Consider the following 17749-nt stretch of genomic DNA (forward strand, 5'->3'; position numbering starts at 1 on the left):
CTAGTCTAGACTTTGTTAGTATTTCTTGATACTGGTAGAGTTTGGATTGGGGCATAATATAAAGTTATTTGTTTTAGGGTTTTATTTGAATAATTTTAAAGAAGTTCATTTAGTTTGTGTTAATTTGTGTAAATTTTAACTATTTGATTGTTTATTGATTTGTGGTTCAGACTAGCGCTAGTGTTTGAAATTATACTAGTGAACTCTGGTTTATAAATCAATAGACTTATAAAGATTGTAAAGTTTTGTTTGTTTATAGTGACATTTATAACATACATGATTATAACTTTTAAAACGCCATTTGACTTTGATCCTTATTCTTTCACGGATATGTGTTAAATTTGTTAATTAACAAAAAGTGGCGCCATATAATATTTCATAGGCCAAAGTTATGGTGGCCACGTTTCGAACGATGTGGCTACAAAGTATTCTTTGACAATCCACCTCTATTCCAAATTATCTTCGGTAATAACAAAGATATAATGATTGTGGAAGATGCGTTATATATTTAAAACAATTTCGTGCTTCGAATTTGACGGGTAAACGAGATGGCGCTGTACAGTTCCTTACATTTTGCGGTAACTCTGATTGTCAAAAGTTGACGTTTGACAAGTCAGTGACCATAAAACATATGGCGCAGTACAGCGCCATCTGTTTTATTTGTCAAACTAAGGGGCACGTTTTCTTCTTAGACTTTAACTCTCTATTACAATCAATTCTCTTTGGTAATACTAACTTCAATAATTTAGTTGAATGGCATCATTTTCTCGGCAGTATAAATGTAAAAAAGTATAAACGAACTCTGGGACAGATGAATTAAATTACTCACTCCAAAGTATCTCAGTATCGAACTAAACACGGCCTTCGGATACAAATAAGACTCCGCATTTGCTGCCACATTCACCCCAAACAGCTTTTCAGTACCCTCCTGGTCGCGCAAATGCATCGCACCCATCAGTAATAACTCAGGCATAGTCTCCACAAACAAGTAGCTCCATTTGTCATTATCCAGTATGTGTTGCGTTGTTTTGAACATTTTGTTGGCGTGCTTCGTAGATTGAAGGAAGGCGTATTGGTCGGGTCCCGAGAAATTGAGACTATATTTTTCCGTCACAATGTATGGTAAGCATAATACTATGATGTTAGGGAAACACATCTGTAACAATGACGTATCCTTGTTAGACGTATACGAGGACACCCGCCCCGCCCATTGGCCGCGGCGTCGCTGGAGCCAATAACATAATATACTAATCTATGGCTGGAGCGACGACATTGTAGAAGTTGCAGGCAATACATGGACGAGAACGGCTAAAGATCGGATAAGCTGGAAAATAATGCTAGCTAAAAAAATATATTTAATGATTGACATTATAGTTATTACTAAATTAATACTCTAGATTATAATAATGATTACTTTATTGTAATGCAACGCGAAGCTAGAAATAAAGGCTATTTTATTTATTTATTTATACTTGGTGGGTTAGCGTGGGGACTATAGCCCGAGCCCTCTCGCACATGAGAGGAGGCCTGTGCCCAGCAGTGGGACGTCTATAGGCTGAATTATTATTATTATACTTGGTAATAATATTTCTTGAAAACAAAAAACACCTTACATTTATCATGAACATTAGAATTCACGTGTATTTACAGTCAGAACAAATAATAGCGGATACAAGGAACCAAAAGCATTTGCCACCCTGGAATAATTTCCCAAAAATAGATAAATCACTTCATTTCAAGTTCAAAAGTATCTTATTATAGTCTAATTGTTCTACATATTGATACTTATCTCTTTTTGTTGCTGATAGAGATTTATACTTTTGTGTCGTAGTATGATCCGCTACTTTTGTTGCTGACTGTACGATCATTGACTAACTGACCGTAGCTAAGCCTTATTGCAACCAGATAAGATCTACCAATGTTCAGGTATGTGGCTTTTAAGACTAAGAGATACTTTACCTCTATAATACTTTTTTCACTTTTGCGTAATTTCTGTTTCATCTTATTTAAAAAGTGACTTTTAATCACATCGCCTTCATTGTTCCATAAAATATCTGCTGCTATTACCCATTTCATGTGTTTTTCCAGAAAACTGTCAACATTTTGAAATCCTAACACTTCGAACGGCAATTCTTCAATCTTTTTGTTTTTCGATGTCCAGAAATGAATGACAGACAGTATGTTGTCGTCGAGGTAGGCATCAATGTCTCCGCACGTCACCGATTTCGTGATTTTACTTAAAAATGTCTTTACTAATGATGTGTCCAACAATTTCTCTGTCTTTATTAATAGAAGACCAGTAATCACTCTATGAATTGATGAGTGTTTTGCTTGCGCTAGAGCGAGGAAATTATGAAGAACTGTTAAAGTCCGATTTGTTGATTCATCTTTTATTATCTGTTCATTTGTATCAGATACCTGAAACTCATAATAAGTTACAAAATGTTTTATAAAACGTACACAATAATTATATTTAAAAAAAAAACATACATTTATAACAAATATCTCCAATAGGCCAGTAAAATAAGCTTCTATATCAGTGTCTGTAAGGTTATTTGTAATCACGTCTAGCAGATAGCAAGTGTACAAACGTAAGCTGTGTGTGATGCCTTTCATTTGGTTCATTAAGGCATCTCGGAAGACGTTACCCATGTCGTTATTATTGTTTTTGTTCAATTCAGCCATTCTGGCGACGCATTTAAAGATCAGAGCGGCAACGTGAGGAGGGTAGTACAACTTTTCGCAGCGTTGTAAGTACCCCTTGACCATAATAAAGCAGTTTTGTTTCATATTGTTGTCTAGCGTCCAAACGCGATCCAGTATGTCTAATAAGATGTGGAGTATAGTCTCAGTTGCTTCTGAATTTCTAAATAACGCTCTACACATATTGCTCAGAAGAGAGAATACGGAGGCTAAAAAAAACAAACAAAATTAAAAAAAAATACATTTTCTGGAGATTTTCATTACAACCCTTATGTTAGACATCCTCCTCTTTAATTCGCCGAAAGTATAAACTAAAATATAATCATAAATGAATTACATACCGAAGGGACATTGTTCCACGCTTTCATCAATCAGTATTCTTACGCACTGGAAGGCACATTTGACGTCCCAAGAAGACGTAAGCTCATACAACGCCGGGTCTAATATAAGCTCAAAAATATCATCTCTATATTCAGAACTCTTTCTACAATATGCTGCTAGCAACCAGATGCAATTGTGTTTTGTAGCGTTAGGATTATAATCAGAGTCATTTTCGTATTCGTCTTCATGTTTTGGTTGTTGTACGCTCAGTATTTCATTTATGCTCGCGAAAAACTCGTGATCGGCGCACGAGCGAACTAAACAGTCAACTATTGGATGATAGTCTGCAAGCCAGACATTCTGCATACATTGCAACATATTTATTTCATCTCTGGCGTCTTTGCTCTCTTTAAGCATTTTAGCCAAGCCCCGAGACATGGTTTTTAAACCAGTTTTCAAACAAATATACAATTGGCTTTCTTCAATGTGAGACTGTATAACAGGGCTAATTTGCAAAGTAATATCAATGTATGCGATAACTACCCGCGCATACTGGATAAATTCAAATGGGCCAATCTCTCGTCGATTCAACTTTTCGATAAGACTAGTTATTTCTCCCTGTAAATATTCTTGTGCCAATCCAGCTATTTCATTGTTAATTTCCATAGATTGGAGAACATTTGTGGAAGTTTTTTTTTCTTTGGTAATATCAAGATCTCCTATACTAAACAGTGTATCTTTCAGTGAATTGAATAGTATTTCATATAAAGGATCCTTATGTTTTTTAGGCATCCTTTCTTTAAAACTGAAATTTTCGTTTGCAATAATGCGTAGGAAGAAATGTCTTACGCGTTTTACTTCTAAAGAGCTTATATTTCCTTGAAAAAGCCAAGCGAGGCATCTTTTCCTGTCTTGCTCGTTACTGCACTTGCTATAATATTTGTGATGAACACAACATAATGTTTTTATGCTAGCATCCGTGACCGGCATGCCTTTTTCAAAATACAATTTCAATAATGGCTGCACAGTTTGAAATTCAAAGTTGTACATTTCAAGCAATGTTTGCATAATAGTATGTATCGCTTTATGAGCATCGTTAACAGATGAGGAGTTCCTGTAACAAAAAGCATAAAAATTCTACTTAAATACAAAAAAAATCGTCATTATGCGCACTCAATGCCGATGGAGCAATATCGCATCCTCAGATCGGTCGGTAGTCCGATTAATCGGACCAATCGGAAAAAAAGTTCAAGTGGTTCGATCAGTAGGACAAAGGCAGTAAGTAGGACCAAGTGGACAAGTGGAGTGGAGTTGACGACCGGTTTGGCTTAGTGGGTAGTGACCCTGCCTACGAAGCTGATGGTCCCGGGTTCAAATCCTGGTAAGGGCATTTATTCGTGTGATGAGCATGGATATTTGTTCCTGAGTCATGGGTGTTTTCTATGTATTTAAGTATTTATAATTATATATATCGTTGTCTAAGTACCCTCAATACAAGCCTTATTGAGCTTACTGTGGGACTTAGTCAATTTGTGTAATAATGTCCTATAATATTTATTTATTTACTTATTTATTTAAGTGGCCAGAGGGGACTAAACGGGTTTTATTTTTGGGCATCTTCCGGCGATATTTGTTAATTATGATGGTTGTCTGTACCAAGCAATTTAGTGTGATACCTGGTTACAGCAATATTGGCCCACTTAGCGGCAAACCACATTCAGGGACAGTATTCATACGCTAGCAATCCGATACTGGATATACGGTATTATAAGCCACTTTAAGCAAAATTGAATATCCAGCAATAAAAAACAGCTGGAGTAATGGGGAAGGCGGCTGCCAAACTTTGCTACTAGGTGGCGCCACTAGAGTTTGTGACATCATGACATTAGTTTGGCCCCACCTTTTTTCTTTGAATAAATAAATTATTATAATTATCATAATGGAAATGTGAGTTACCACAATCAAATAAATTTTGTATTAATTTAATGCGATATTTATGTACCGGTCTATATAGTTTTTAATATTAGACATGATCAGAGGTGGGAGCTTTGAATCTGCATTGATATCTCTGTAAGAATTTACATCACAGGCGAATTCTGTTGGTGCTTCATAATCGACGTTTTAATGCTGGTTTCAATTGAAAAATTTCCATGATATTTTAAGCATAATATTTTCGAGTGAAAACAGTACATAGCCAAATATACTTAACCTTTCTATGAGGTCTTTTTTTTCCTTTTACGGATGCCTTGCATTCCCGTAAAAGTGCTTTTAACTGTGTTACAGTCAGACATCCATATTTTTCATTAGGATCCATTTTATTGCGTTAAACAGACGATTATTACGTACATGAATGATCATGAAATATCCTACATCCTCCTGTCAAAACAAAACTTTTTATTTGAATGGCTTTGAAACTTTATCCGACAGTTTCTCGGCCTCAGATACAAAGTTTAATACTTATACAGAGAGTTTAATTATGAAGTTTTATTAAACATTGGTTTAATAAATACAAATATTGTTATAAATTTCATACAACGAGTTGGTCGAGTTATCTCAAACTCTAGCGGCGCCATCTGCAATTAGCTTTCAGCCGCCTTCGTCATAAAGACGTAATGAGGAGTAGTATTTTAGTGGTCCGATAGATGGCGGTGCCAGTTAAGGGCTAATTTACAAGAATGTTATCACATGTGTTTCAAGCGAAGGCACGAACACCCAAATTAATGTCTTCTCACCTGACACAAGAGTTCCACAACGCCACCAAAGGCTCGGTCGACAATATCTCGTTGTTACCTGGCATGTCAACTATATTCTTCAAAATTAAAGAAGCAAATTGTTCAAATATATTCCAATTGTTCAGCATATTATTGTTTGAGACTAGAGATTCTGCAACACCAAGTAAAACCACATATTCCGGTGCTGTTACATGTGCGCCAAAATCTTGTATGTAGGAGCATATAATTCCAAGCCTGAAAAAAACTGTATTATTATAGTTTTCTCAATACTAAGTATGTAAGAACCTAATATATAGTATTTTACTAATTAAACATGTTTAAAATTGTTTGCAGTATATAAAAACTGAACCCCTAATACTTTGAAATACAGCTTAAATCATGGTAGGTGATGGGGATATAACACCTATGTCTTATCTATGTCTTATATAGAGAATGACAATAATTGTTTGGTGTCAAAAAAATTCAGCGTATCAGTAATACTAAGCCATAATTTTCAATGAATTCTGCAAGATAACTCTATTGTAGGAACAACATAAAAAGGTAATGGACTGCATATTAGATAACTTTAATATTTCTAAAACATAAGTATTAATCTCCTAAGGCCCAAGTGCATTACAATGTAGTCAGCATCAAAAGTAGCGGATCAGACTCCCAGTCAAAAATATACATGACTCTAAATGTGGAAATAAACTGTAAAAGATACTTTTGTACGCGAAATGTAGGGATATATTTACATTTGGAAAAGTATGATAGGGTGGCAGATACTTTTGGCACGTTACGTACTTGCGTCATCCGCTACTATCGATGCTGACTGTACACCCCGTTTCAATCCAATGAGAGCCTTTAATAAACCAAATAAAGTAGCATTTCTTTTGTCTCATTGCTTTCTCAAACAAACGAAATTCATCCAAATTTACTATACAAAAAAAATAGGAAAATTTTGTATGGTGAGCCTTACGAGGTTATAATTGAAAAGTAATCTTACCATGGCATATGATTCGTTCGTAGCTCATCTATCAGATCAGAGAAGCATTTGTAGTTATTAAGTGAAATTCTCTGTCTCTTTGAGGAGTTTATTGTTTCATCAGCGGATTGTGATGGCATATTCAAAATCTAAAAAATAATAATAAAAAATATTATATATTAAAACGTACGTCAAAAATGAAGTGTTGGTTGCTTCCCTCTCTGGGTCTGAAGGTCAGATGGTAGTCGCTTTCAAAAACTAGTGCCTATGTCAATTCTTGGGATCAGGTTAGAAACAACGATGCAGACTGTTGAGACCACAGATTTAGGATTAACTAGATACCACCAGGATTAACTAGTACAAGACTTGCGCGTGTTTTTAAGGAGTAAAGTGCACCACTTCTAGCTCAGTGGTGTTCATGACATCCCAAGCGTCAGACGTTTATTGCCACGCAACAAAATGCCTCATTGTAGCATAATTAACTGTGCGACTACGACGAGAGTGGTTAGTCGTGTGAAAGGTGACATTTCTTTTCATAAGTAAGTAATTATGGTATTAAATAATCGCCGTATTTAATTTAAAATAATTTATTTTCAATTTGTAATGATGTCGTGACGTTTCTACCAAGATAGTCAAAATATAGTGTCTTTACGAAGCACGCCATCCATTACGGCTTATATTTGATGCATCACTAAAGGCATTTTATTTGAAGATCGATATGGACAGCAAACAAACGATTCTTTCGTACATCGCTTAGTTACATGGTAGAAGGGATTTTCTCAAATTCTGTCGATTTTAAGCCTCTAGTAGTGTTGTACACTGCGATGTTTCATGCAGTATCGCTGTGCAATTCGATTTTAATCGATTTTTGTGACGGTTTCGTGTTACGAAGATCTTTATGAAGTTTAAGCTTAAGTATAAAGTGAGAGATTATATAATATTGTTATTCTTCATATTGTAGTATATTTCACAAAACTGGAGCACCGACGGAATCGCTTCGCATTTTTTGTCCATTAACTCGATTTATATTCGATAAAAGAATCGATATAAATCAATTATAAAAACGTCGATTTATTATTACCTTCGTCTTTGAATCGGAGCACCGTGGCGATAGCGTTGCACATCACAAAATCGCTTGCGTGGCGTCATGGTAGGCATCAAAAAATTGGCACGCTCGGTCCCCACACTATTGAGCGTGTTTGCGGTTCTAGGTGGTCTGTGGTTGAGGTTGAGACAAATCGGCAGGACTACGAAAGCAAATTACGGCCAGCGATCATTAGGAATGATGGATTAAGAGTGTTTAATCCTTTGAACGAAACGCCTTTTTAGGGTTCCGTAGCCAAATGGCAAAAAACGGAACCCTTATAGATTCGTCATGTCCGTCTGTCTGTCCGAATCTGTCACAGCCACTTTTTTCCGAAACTATAAAAGCTATACTGTTCAAACTTGGTAAGTAGATGTATTCTATGAACCGCATTATGATGTTTACACAAAAATAGAAAAAAAACAATAAATTTTGGGGGTTCCCCATACTTAGAACTGGAACTCAAAAAATCTTTTTTAATCAAACCCATACGTGTGGGGTATCTATGGATAGGTCTTTAAAAATGATATTGAGGTTTCTAATATCATTTTTTTCTAAACTGAATAGTTTGCGCGAGAGACACTTCCAAAGTGGTAAAAAGTGTGTCCCCCCCCCCCCGTAACTTCTAAAATAACAGAATGAAAAATCTAAAAAAAATATATGATATACATTGCCATGCAAACTTCCACCGAAAATTGGTTCGAACGAGATCTAGTAATTAGTTTTTTTTTTAATACGTCATAAAAATAAAATAAAAAATTTTTTTTTCATCAAACCCATAAGTGTGAGGTATCTATGGATAGGTCTTTAAAAATGATATTGAGGTTTCTAATATCATTTTTTTCTAAACTGAATAGTTTGCGCGAGAGACACTTCCAAAGTGAAAAAATGTGTGTCCCCCCCCTGTAACTTCTAAAATAACAGAATGAAAAATCTAAAAAAAATATATGATATACATTACCATGCAAACTTCCACCGAAAATTGGTTTGAACCAGATTTAATAAGTAGTTTTTTTTAATACGTCATAAATGGTACGGAACCCTTCATGGGCGAGTCCGACTCGCACTTGGCCGCTTTTTGATTTGACAGCTGGGTTATCGCCAAAACGGGCAAAAAGTCTACGAGCCTGGCGATCTGTAGAGTCCAAAGCTGCCAACTGATATTTGGCGGAACCTTTATCTAGGTGGCAGCAGTACTCCATGCACGATCGTACCTGTGCTTGATTATAGATCGACGCGAAATACCGCTTCACCTTAAATGACATTAAGGACACCAAGTTTTTTGATAGCAGTTTTAGCCCTGGACTCGATAGTCGACCCGAAGTTTAAGTTGGATTTTAAACTTAGACCAAGAAATTCTAGATGGTTAGTCACGGGAAGGGATACATTCCGGAAAGTAGGAGCCAAGTGAACTGGCTCCGTTTTGTGATGAATAGACGTCTGTGTTTTGGTGGCTTTAAATTCAACCAAGTTGGCCTCGTCCCATACACGGGGTCCATGGACAAATTCAACCGCTCCACCATAGTATCTCTGAGGGTTTTGGTGTCACCTTCACTGGTCCTCACCTCAGAAAGGTACTTCTCCGTAACCATGCTGTCATGCGCATAGCGTAGCAGAAAGAGGGTTTGGGAGAGAACTGAGCCATTAGGCACCACGGCATTTAGCCAAAATATCAGACGAGCATCCATCTAGGACAACTCGAATAGATAGATTCCTCAGGAAGTCAGTGATCCAGGAGTGCAGGCCAGAGGAAATCCCAGACGCAGATAGCTTGCTTATTAGGCTGTCGTGTCAATCTCTGTCAAAGGCCTTGGAAATGTCGAGGGACACGGCGATAGCCTCACCATGTGTCTCGATGGCCTCGCCACAAAGGTAGGTGGCATAAATCAGAAGGTCCCAGTAGGGCGGTTCTGGCAAAAACCGTGTACTGCCGATCACTGAAGAGATCTTTACCTTCGAGGTATGTGAACCTGTCGCGTGAGGTGCGTCATCGTAAATCTTGTAAGAATGTACGAAGGTTAATATTGCGATGTAGCCGCGCACGCCAGTAGACGTCTTAGTCGGTCAAAGCTTTCAAGAAAAAGTGGGTATTTGTAAATACCTGAAAATATACTGATGCGGCCAACGTGTAATAGTACTCGTAATATTGAGTTGAGTCATTGTGCTTTCTTAATTTTTGCAAATAATTCGCTTCCAAGCAAGTGATCTCCATGATACTGTTCAAATATTTGTTCCAAATGTTCCAATTATAAGCAAGACTTCCATTCTCTCCTTGCTGTTTCCCTTCAGGGTGATGTAGATGTACTATGAGGTGTAAAACTTTGAAGACAGAAGCCTGAAAGGTAATTTGATATAATTTTAAAATAGAAGGAACTTTTAGACATTTTCACATGCATACTTTTAAAGTACTTAATTGATTCATACCTTCTTCTTTTGATCTGCATTTTGATCATAATATTTTAAGAGTAAGGGTAGTGTGCTCTCTGTAAATTCACACATAGCCAGTCGGCCCTCAGATGAAAGCTAGAACATAAAAAAGAAAGAGCTTTGCATGACAGTGGTTGCTTTGCTACCACAGCGTACTCCCATCTTAAAGGCCGGCAACGCACTTACAACCCCTCTGGTGTTGCAGGTGTCCATGGGCGGCGGTAATCGCTTACCATCAGGTGATCCGTCTGCTCGTTTGCCTCCTCTACCATAAAAAAAAACCACACAATCGCTATCAAATACATAGCAAAAACGACTTGATGTTAGAGGCGTTAGAGCACACTAAAATATGACAATGCAAAAAATCAAAACATGCAGTTCAAATATCTACTCTAATTCGAAAAGCATAACTTTCTTTGACCACTAACACACGCAGTTATCCTGCAGTACCGTCGCTACAATGTGTATAATTTCTTGATGGACCTTTTAGTAAAGAATATGATTCATATTGTTATATCTACTTGCACAATAAATATGTAGGTACTCATTTATCGATTCTTTTCAGCCCTTGCTGCAGTGTGTTGTATGCTGTATTGCTGTATGTATACTGCAACGAACTAGAATAACTATAGAAGTCTGACTAGAGCTCAAAATGTCCTCACACATGCAGCTTGACAACGTCAAATATTTTTTCATCAAACTTACTCGATAAAGATCTTATTTCATGCAGGTACACTGACAGACAAAGGCATGTATTGTTCCCGCGGGAGTTATGTTATGAATTGTGAAAAAAAAAGGTATAACTCCCTCGGGAGGTATAGCGTTTTTTTTTTATCAATAAGAACCAAGTAGGTATTAATGAGTTTCACTTTTAAAATACTGACATTTATAATTTATTTATATTGTTTATGTAAAAAAATATTTAATTTGATTAATCTAATAGCCGTTTATAACATTTTTACAGAATTTTCAATTGTGGCTTAATGCCCGATAGGTCTGTGTCTTCGATGCCTAGCCTGTCGTGTATTAGATATGTAAAGCTGCGAGAGGGGTATAGTTATTTATTTATGGAGAAGAGAATACTGTAATGTCGTGATACGTGTCAGATACATGTCGGTCATCTGAACCGTTTTTTTAAGTAAAAAATGTACTTAGAGCTTCGTCTATACATATATATACCTACTGATATTTGTCAAATACAACCAAAACTTGGTATAATACCTTTTCTAAAAGTATAGTTGTTATCTCCGTCACAGATTCTTGATTTTTTTTATCACTCTCTATTCTATGAAAGCATTTCTTCAGTAGCGGCAGAGCGTCTCTCAATGGCACAACGAATTGGGTACAGCTAGCTGCCTTTTTGACGACACTGCATATCAGTCGCAGCAATGTGTAACTGTCTAGTTGCGTGTGGTTTGTGAAAGATGACTTGACGCTTATTTCCAGCAAATCTGCAAAACAGTAAATGTAAAAAATCATGCGACTGCGCTCTTTAACCTAATCACTGTTTGTTGGTTTATTGGTACCTAATATTGCTATTAAAGTTTTCTGCTTGCTTCTTTATATAAAAAAATCCGACCGTGACTTCATCCGTAGATCCGTATTCGATCCGTAGTCCGTTGTTAAACTGCCCGCTTACGCCAAACCTTTCGTACTAAATTGCAACCCCGATTATATCCATCTAGGGGAAGTTTTTCTTCTAGGATATATCCCTTTTTAGGTTATATTTTTTTATTTAGGATATAACTAGCATCATGAAATTGAGCGGCGTGTTTAAATTGCCGACTTTATTTCATTCGAATTAAGGTAGAAATTGAAAGTAATTGAACCAAATTAAATATTCTTATTTTAATATAAATAAAAGGGGTTATATACAATTATACTCCTTATGTTTTGAAATATTCGATAAGCCATATTTTAATCATCATCATTTAATTTAAATCATCAAACCTGGTCGCATACACGTGAGTGATAATTGCATTAATATTTGATGTCATTGATTGATTTATTAAAGATTGTGTTTGACAAGCATTCACTTTATATGCTTATTTAATATGCAGTATTATAATCCAACCAACAGGTCAATAATTTGATTCAAATGAGTATTCCTTATACATCCACACTTTTGTTGTCTCCTTTATTACTCTTGGCACTCTGTCAAAATTCATTTAAATAACAATTCACAAGTGATTGTCCACAACATGATCATGATGATCACTTTGTGTAGTTTATTTTCATTTTTAAACTTTCGTATATTAATACAAAAAATGCCAAAACTTTCTAATGACACATCAGTCCATAACATCCTTTAATTTAGTTTTATTAAGTATTCTTACCTTCCCATGTTGCAGGTGTAATAAAACTCACATAATGTTCATATGGCAATACATGTTTATACAGCAACTGTAAGTAGGCATCTCCAATGGCAGTTGCCATGCGTTTGTCTTTCAACACAAACAAACATGCTTCCATTACTTTCTCACAGCTGATGTATGCTTGGCCTGCAAATTTATATGCACTTATAAAACGTAAAATAAAATTCATAACCCTGTTTTATATAAATTAGGTATATAAATATAATGCTACAGTGCTACTGTAGCTTTTTCAATAATATTCTGAATAAAAACCTTTTAAATTTTAATAATCTAAGATAAAATAAAAAAATGACATTTTATTTCTTTGATACAAAATGGTTTACAAAGAAATCATGAAATTAAATATTAATATGAAAACCGATGAAAACAGTAGGCTGAAAGCCGTATTACAAATTAAATTACAAGTAATATGAAGTAAACGCAAAAAGATAGCTCTCTTTATATTGGCCTCTAAAAAAAGACCTTTGTTTTTCAAAGTTTTCATGATGCGACCCCCTCTTACAAACAAGGGGTGAAACATTGGTTTAGCTGATATAGGTGGTGGATAGCTACCATGATATATGAAAAAAGTGTTTGTCCATCTCCACTACTGCTATAACTAACTAGTGGCTCTGTGAGCTATAGTCCTCGTGTTAAGCTTAGAAGATGTAAAAGTGAAAAATACTTAGTTTATTTAGTCATACAGTTTGGTCACAAAGTTTCACGAGAATTGGTTAAGAATTGCGATCTGTAGAGGAGAACATCTGGACATACAAAAGCAAAATGCTTGAGTCGTAACGGAGAGCTTTGCTAACCCTCCAGTCAATTACATATATATAAGAGACAATCAAAGTCAAAGTCAAAATATTCTTTATTCAAATAGGCCTAGCAACAAGCACTTTCAAATCGTCAAATTTTACAAATATCATCTTAATCTAAATATCAGAGCAATTTATTGATGCAGTTATTATTGTTCTAAAAAAAACATTGAACTATTGTAGATATGGTAAACTTAATAATAAGAATTTCACAAAAAGATCGTCAAACATCAAAATTGTATAAAAATACTAGTCTAGAACCTTTCTAGAATAAAATCTAAATGTCAAAAAATACGGTATATATATACATTGAATTATCAATTTCATCATTAATAACATAACAATAAATAATTCATTCTTTACAATCACACTTAATCCCACGGTGTTTCATCATTCATGTAGTCTTGTGTGCTATAATAGGCTTTAGAGATAAGCTTACGTTTTACATAATTTTTAAATTTATTAACAGACAATTCAGTTATAATATTAGGAAGTTTATTGTAAAATCTTACACAATTACCCATGAATGATTTCTTAATTTTATGGAGCCTAGTGAAGGGCACTGCGAGCTTATGCTGATTTCTAGTATTAATATTATGTATTTCACAGTTTTTCTTAAAACTGGCAATGTTTTTATGTACATACAGAATATTCTCATAAATATATTGACAGTGCACTGTCATTATGTTAATGTCCTTAAACTTATCTCTAAGTGTGTCTCTATGGTACATTTTATATATTGCACGAATAGCCCTTTTCTGCAGAACAAAAATGGTATTTATCTCTGAAGCACTACCCCATAGTAAAATACCATATGACATAATGCTATGAAAGTAACTAAAGTAAACTAATCGAGCTGTTTTCACGTCTGTTAACTAACGGATCTTGCTCACTGCAAAAGCTGCAGAACTCAGTCTATTCGAGAGATTAGCAATATGGGGACCCCATTGTAGTTTAGAATCTAAAGTTATACCAAGAAAAACTGTGCTATCCACTAGTTCCAATTCCTCATCCTTGACAATGAGTTTTGTTTGCTCATTCCTTATGTGACTTGTAACAAACTTAATGCACTTAGTCTTTTTCTCATTTAACAATAAATTATTAACATTAAACCAATTTACTACTTTAGAAATAGCATTGTTTACATCACTGCAAGCTTGTTGCTGTCGTTTGACTTTGAAAATAAGTGAGGTATCGTCTGCAAACAATACTATGTCATGGTGGGTCTGTACAAGGTAAGGCAGGTCATTAATGTAGATAAGGAACAGGAACGGCCCCAATATTGATCCCTGCGGTACACCCATAGAGACCAATGACCCCGGTGATCGCTGTCCACTCACATCAACCCTTTGTATTCTACCGTGTAAGTAAGACTTTATTAAATTCAGTGCCGAGCCTCTTACTCCATAATAGTGCAGTTTCCTGATCAATGTTTATGATGCAGATAGACAATTTTCAAACCTTGATGATCCCAGTAACCCCCAGGGGCAGCTTATCTTAGTAGTTTATGACAGTTGCAAAAATAATACATTCTTACCTTTATTGGATCCAGCCAAGCACAAGTGCAATAAGGATGTGCAAAGAGGTGCTGTGACATTGAAGAAAGTTTTTGAAGTCTCATATTTCTCCAATTCCTGTTGGCACATAAGCAAATTTTAAATTAAATATTAAACTTTCAACTTTTAAAACTTTCGCAACAATAGTTATTTGTGTCCCAAGGGAGGAAAAGTAAGACATTGCATGCTGCATGTATAATTGTTGGCATTGGCAAAGCCGCGGGATGGAATGTCCTACGATTCCTCCCGTGGTGTGCATACTATTTTTCTGCTCAACGGAGGCAGAAAGTGGCAAATTCCTTTAGCGCAGCGGGAGCAAAGTTGACGCTTTCCACCCGGAGGGCAGAAAAACATATTTAAAACCGGGTCTATTGCAAATTTATTTTGCTACCTTTATTTCATTTCGACACAAGTTTCACTGGTGGTGGTGGTTTCCAGAATCAGTAAAACCTGCGCAAAACGTCGGAAATGAAGGTAACAAAATAAATTTACAATAGGTCCGGTTTTAAACATAAAACTGATAACTGTCCAAAATTTACATAGTATTTTCAGCTCTGTCTTAATTAGACAATATACTAGTTATAATGTCACTTTGCCTCATACAGTGCCCCCATTAATGAATATTGAACATAGAGAATTTGTAGAGGGTGCCTTATCGGTACACCCTGGGGTCAGTACTAGGCTTGTGTACCAAATGATAATAAATAAATAAACCAGCACATGACCGTCACCCCGTTCCAACTGCCCAGATGTAAGTGAGATAACAAATTTTGAATTGTAACACTTGGCAAAGTGTCCACACAAACCATTCGGTTGTTCTTCTTCTTATTCAGTTACATATTATCCTCAGTTTCTCTCAATGTACTACTGTACTAAATGTACTAAAAGACCAAATTAGTACATTTGTGAGATAATAAAAATCCTTAGCCATTCAGCGTGGCAACGCAGCTGGCATATTTGGAACGTTTGGGCCAGGTAGGGAACAGTTCGGGGCTTAAAAGTTAATTTTTGACGGGGCTAATAGTTTGTGGGGTATTTTTATTTTATTTCTGTATTCATTTTATTTTAATCTACTGTTTCTGTACAATATTATGTTGTAGTTATTTATAATTCATGTATTAAATGTTTTTTTGTGAGATTGTACTAGTGTGGAGCGATCTTTTCAGTGAACGAGCACGCACAACTCTAGTCAGGACCCAATGGGTACCTTTCCCAACTTTGATCTTACCTTCAAGATGTACTCGTGGACGTCATCGAATACATTATTCCAGTTATATCCCTTTTTCTTTATTGTATTACTGCTAAGAAGGGCAGGAACTGCATTCCCGGTAAGAAAGTTTTTCAAGGACTCCGCATTTTTTTTCCTCTCATTTGCTCGAGTGGAAATAAGCCCGGCACCTATTTCTTGTAAAGAATTTTCAAGAGACATTTCGACAACCTCATGTGTGATCAAAATCTCTAATCCTCTATCTAAAATAAAAAGCAAGTTTAGTTTAAAAGCTAAACAACTTGAAAATTGAAATGCTTAATTCCCGGTTCACCTGTGTATCCTATATGTCAATTATGTCATAAACATGAATGTCAATGTCAATCTCAAAAAGGGTGCATTCAGAAATCACCATAAGCTTAAAAGAAGGTGCCCTGTCAGAATAGGTCTGCTAGGGCCAGCACAGAAATTATTTCATGCAAAATGAAAAAAATATACTCTGGAAAATCCACTTTGTCAGTAAAATAATTCAAATTTTCTATGGGAAGACAACGCTTCGCACCTAAATTATTTAAATATGCCGCCTTTTTCTAATATGGGACATTTTATTCTCAGTAAAAATGGAAAAAGCTTGTGATTCTTAGTAGAAAGGGTATAAAACGAAGTATTAAACAGATGGCGCCATCATAGCTTGCCCTGTCAATCCCTAGAATTGTGTCAAATTCTTGTTTTTTTTTGGAATTTTGTGACCTGGATTCCAGTACTTTAAGCCAAATCTCATAGAACAAAACTAGAGACAGGGGCAAGCTATGATGGCGCCATCTATGCAAACCTTTGACAGTTGCCAACCCCATTCCTAGCACAAAAAAATTAAGGTACCTACAAATTTAAATAGTGTCCAACCAAGATAAATTGGCAGCGATTTGGATAGCCCAGCCTGTGCAAGTGTTAAGTAAACGTCATATGTAAATTCCTAGAAGTTTTTTTTTCAATACAACATCGGTGGCAAACAAGCATACGGCCCGCCTGATGGTAAGCAGTCTCCGTAGCCTATGTACGCCTGCAACTCCAGAGGAGTTACATGCGCGTTGCCGACCATAAGGCAGTGTCTTACGTGAGCGAATACCTCGCGAACGCAAAGCGGCGCGGCGCGGCGCGGGTGAATTCAATCCTTTGATACCTATGGAAGTGTCCTCTGTGGGCGATCTCCGAATGCCGTTGGGCCGCCGCGCCGCGCCGCGTCACATTCGCGAGTCATCGCTCACGTAAGCCGCTGCCTAACACTCCGCACCCTCGTTGAGCTCTGGCAACCTTACTCACCGGCAGGAACACTCTATAGCTATGTCTAGGAACTATATCTTGGTCTGACTTCAGAGATGCATATTTGCTATATTTGCGAAGTAACAATTTGATCAAACGCCTTTTTTTGTAATATAATATTAGCCAATAAAAAACTTTTAATTTACCCGTACCACTAGAGTCAGTGCAAATGTTATTTAATTTTTAAACGTCATACTTTTAAGAAACTGTGATGTTTAAAATAACATTTGCAGTCTGTGCTGCCTATCAAAATTACTGCCAAG

The 17749-nt window shown here is 36.1% G+C and overlaps 1 protein-coding gene across 2 annotated transcripts in view; it reads right to left on the bottom strand.

Moving 5' to 3' along the window:
• Window positions 1-17276, bottom strand: part of LOC133517760 (serine-protein kinase ATM) — a 32953-nt gene extending 15677 nt beyond the window's left edge. The window contains exons 1-12 of one of the 2 annotated variants that reach the window (XM_061851163.1): window positions 16188-17276; window positions 14941-15037; window positions 12568-12732; window positions 11453-11682; window positions 10229-10327; window positions 9906-10139; window positions 6742-6869; window positions 5757-5990; window positions 3045-4138; window positions 2491-2912; window positions 1960-2418; window positions 830-1156 (exon numbers count right to left, since the gene is read on the bottom strand). In XM_061851163.1, the coding sequence (XP_061707147.1) occupies window positions 830-1156; window positions 1960-2418; window positions 2491-2912; window positions 3045-4138; window positions 5757-5990; window positions 6742-6869; window positions 9906-10139; window positions 10229-10327; window positions 11453-11682; window positions 12568-12732; window positions 14941-15037; window positions 16188-16388 (3690 nt within the window). In that variant the 5' untranslated portion in view covers window positions 16389-17276. Of the gene's footprint in view, window positions 1-829; window positions 1157-1959; window positions 2913-3044; window positions 4139-5756; window positions 5991-6741; window positions 6870-9905; window positions 10140-10228; window positions 10328-11452; window positions 11683-12567; window positions 12733-14940; window positions 15038-16187 lie in introns of both variants that reach the window. The other variant, XM_061851162.1, reaches the window with a different exon arrangement.
• Window positions 17277-17749: the final 473 nt, after the last annotated feature.

Source organism: Cydia pomonella, chromosome 5 (genome assembly GCF_033807575.1).
Source record: "Cydia pomonella isolate Wapato2018A chromosome 5, ilCydPomo1, whole genome shotgun sequence".
In the NCBI taxonomy this organism is placed as follows: Eukaryota; Metazoa; Arthropoda; class Insecta; order Lepidoptera; family Tortricidae; genus Cydia; species Cydia pomonella.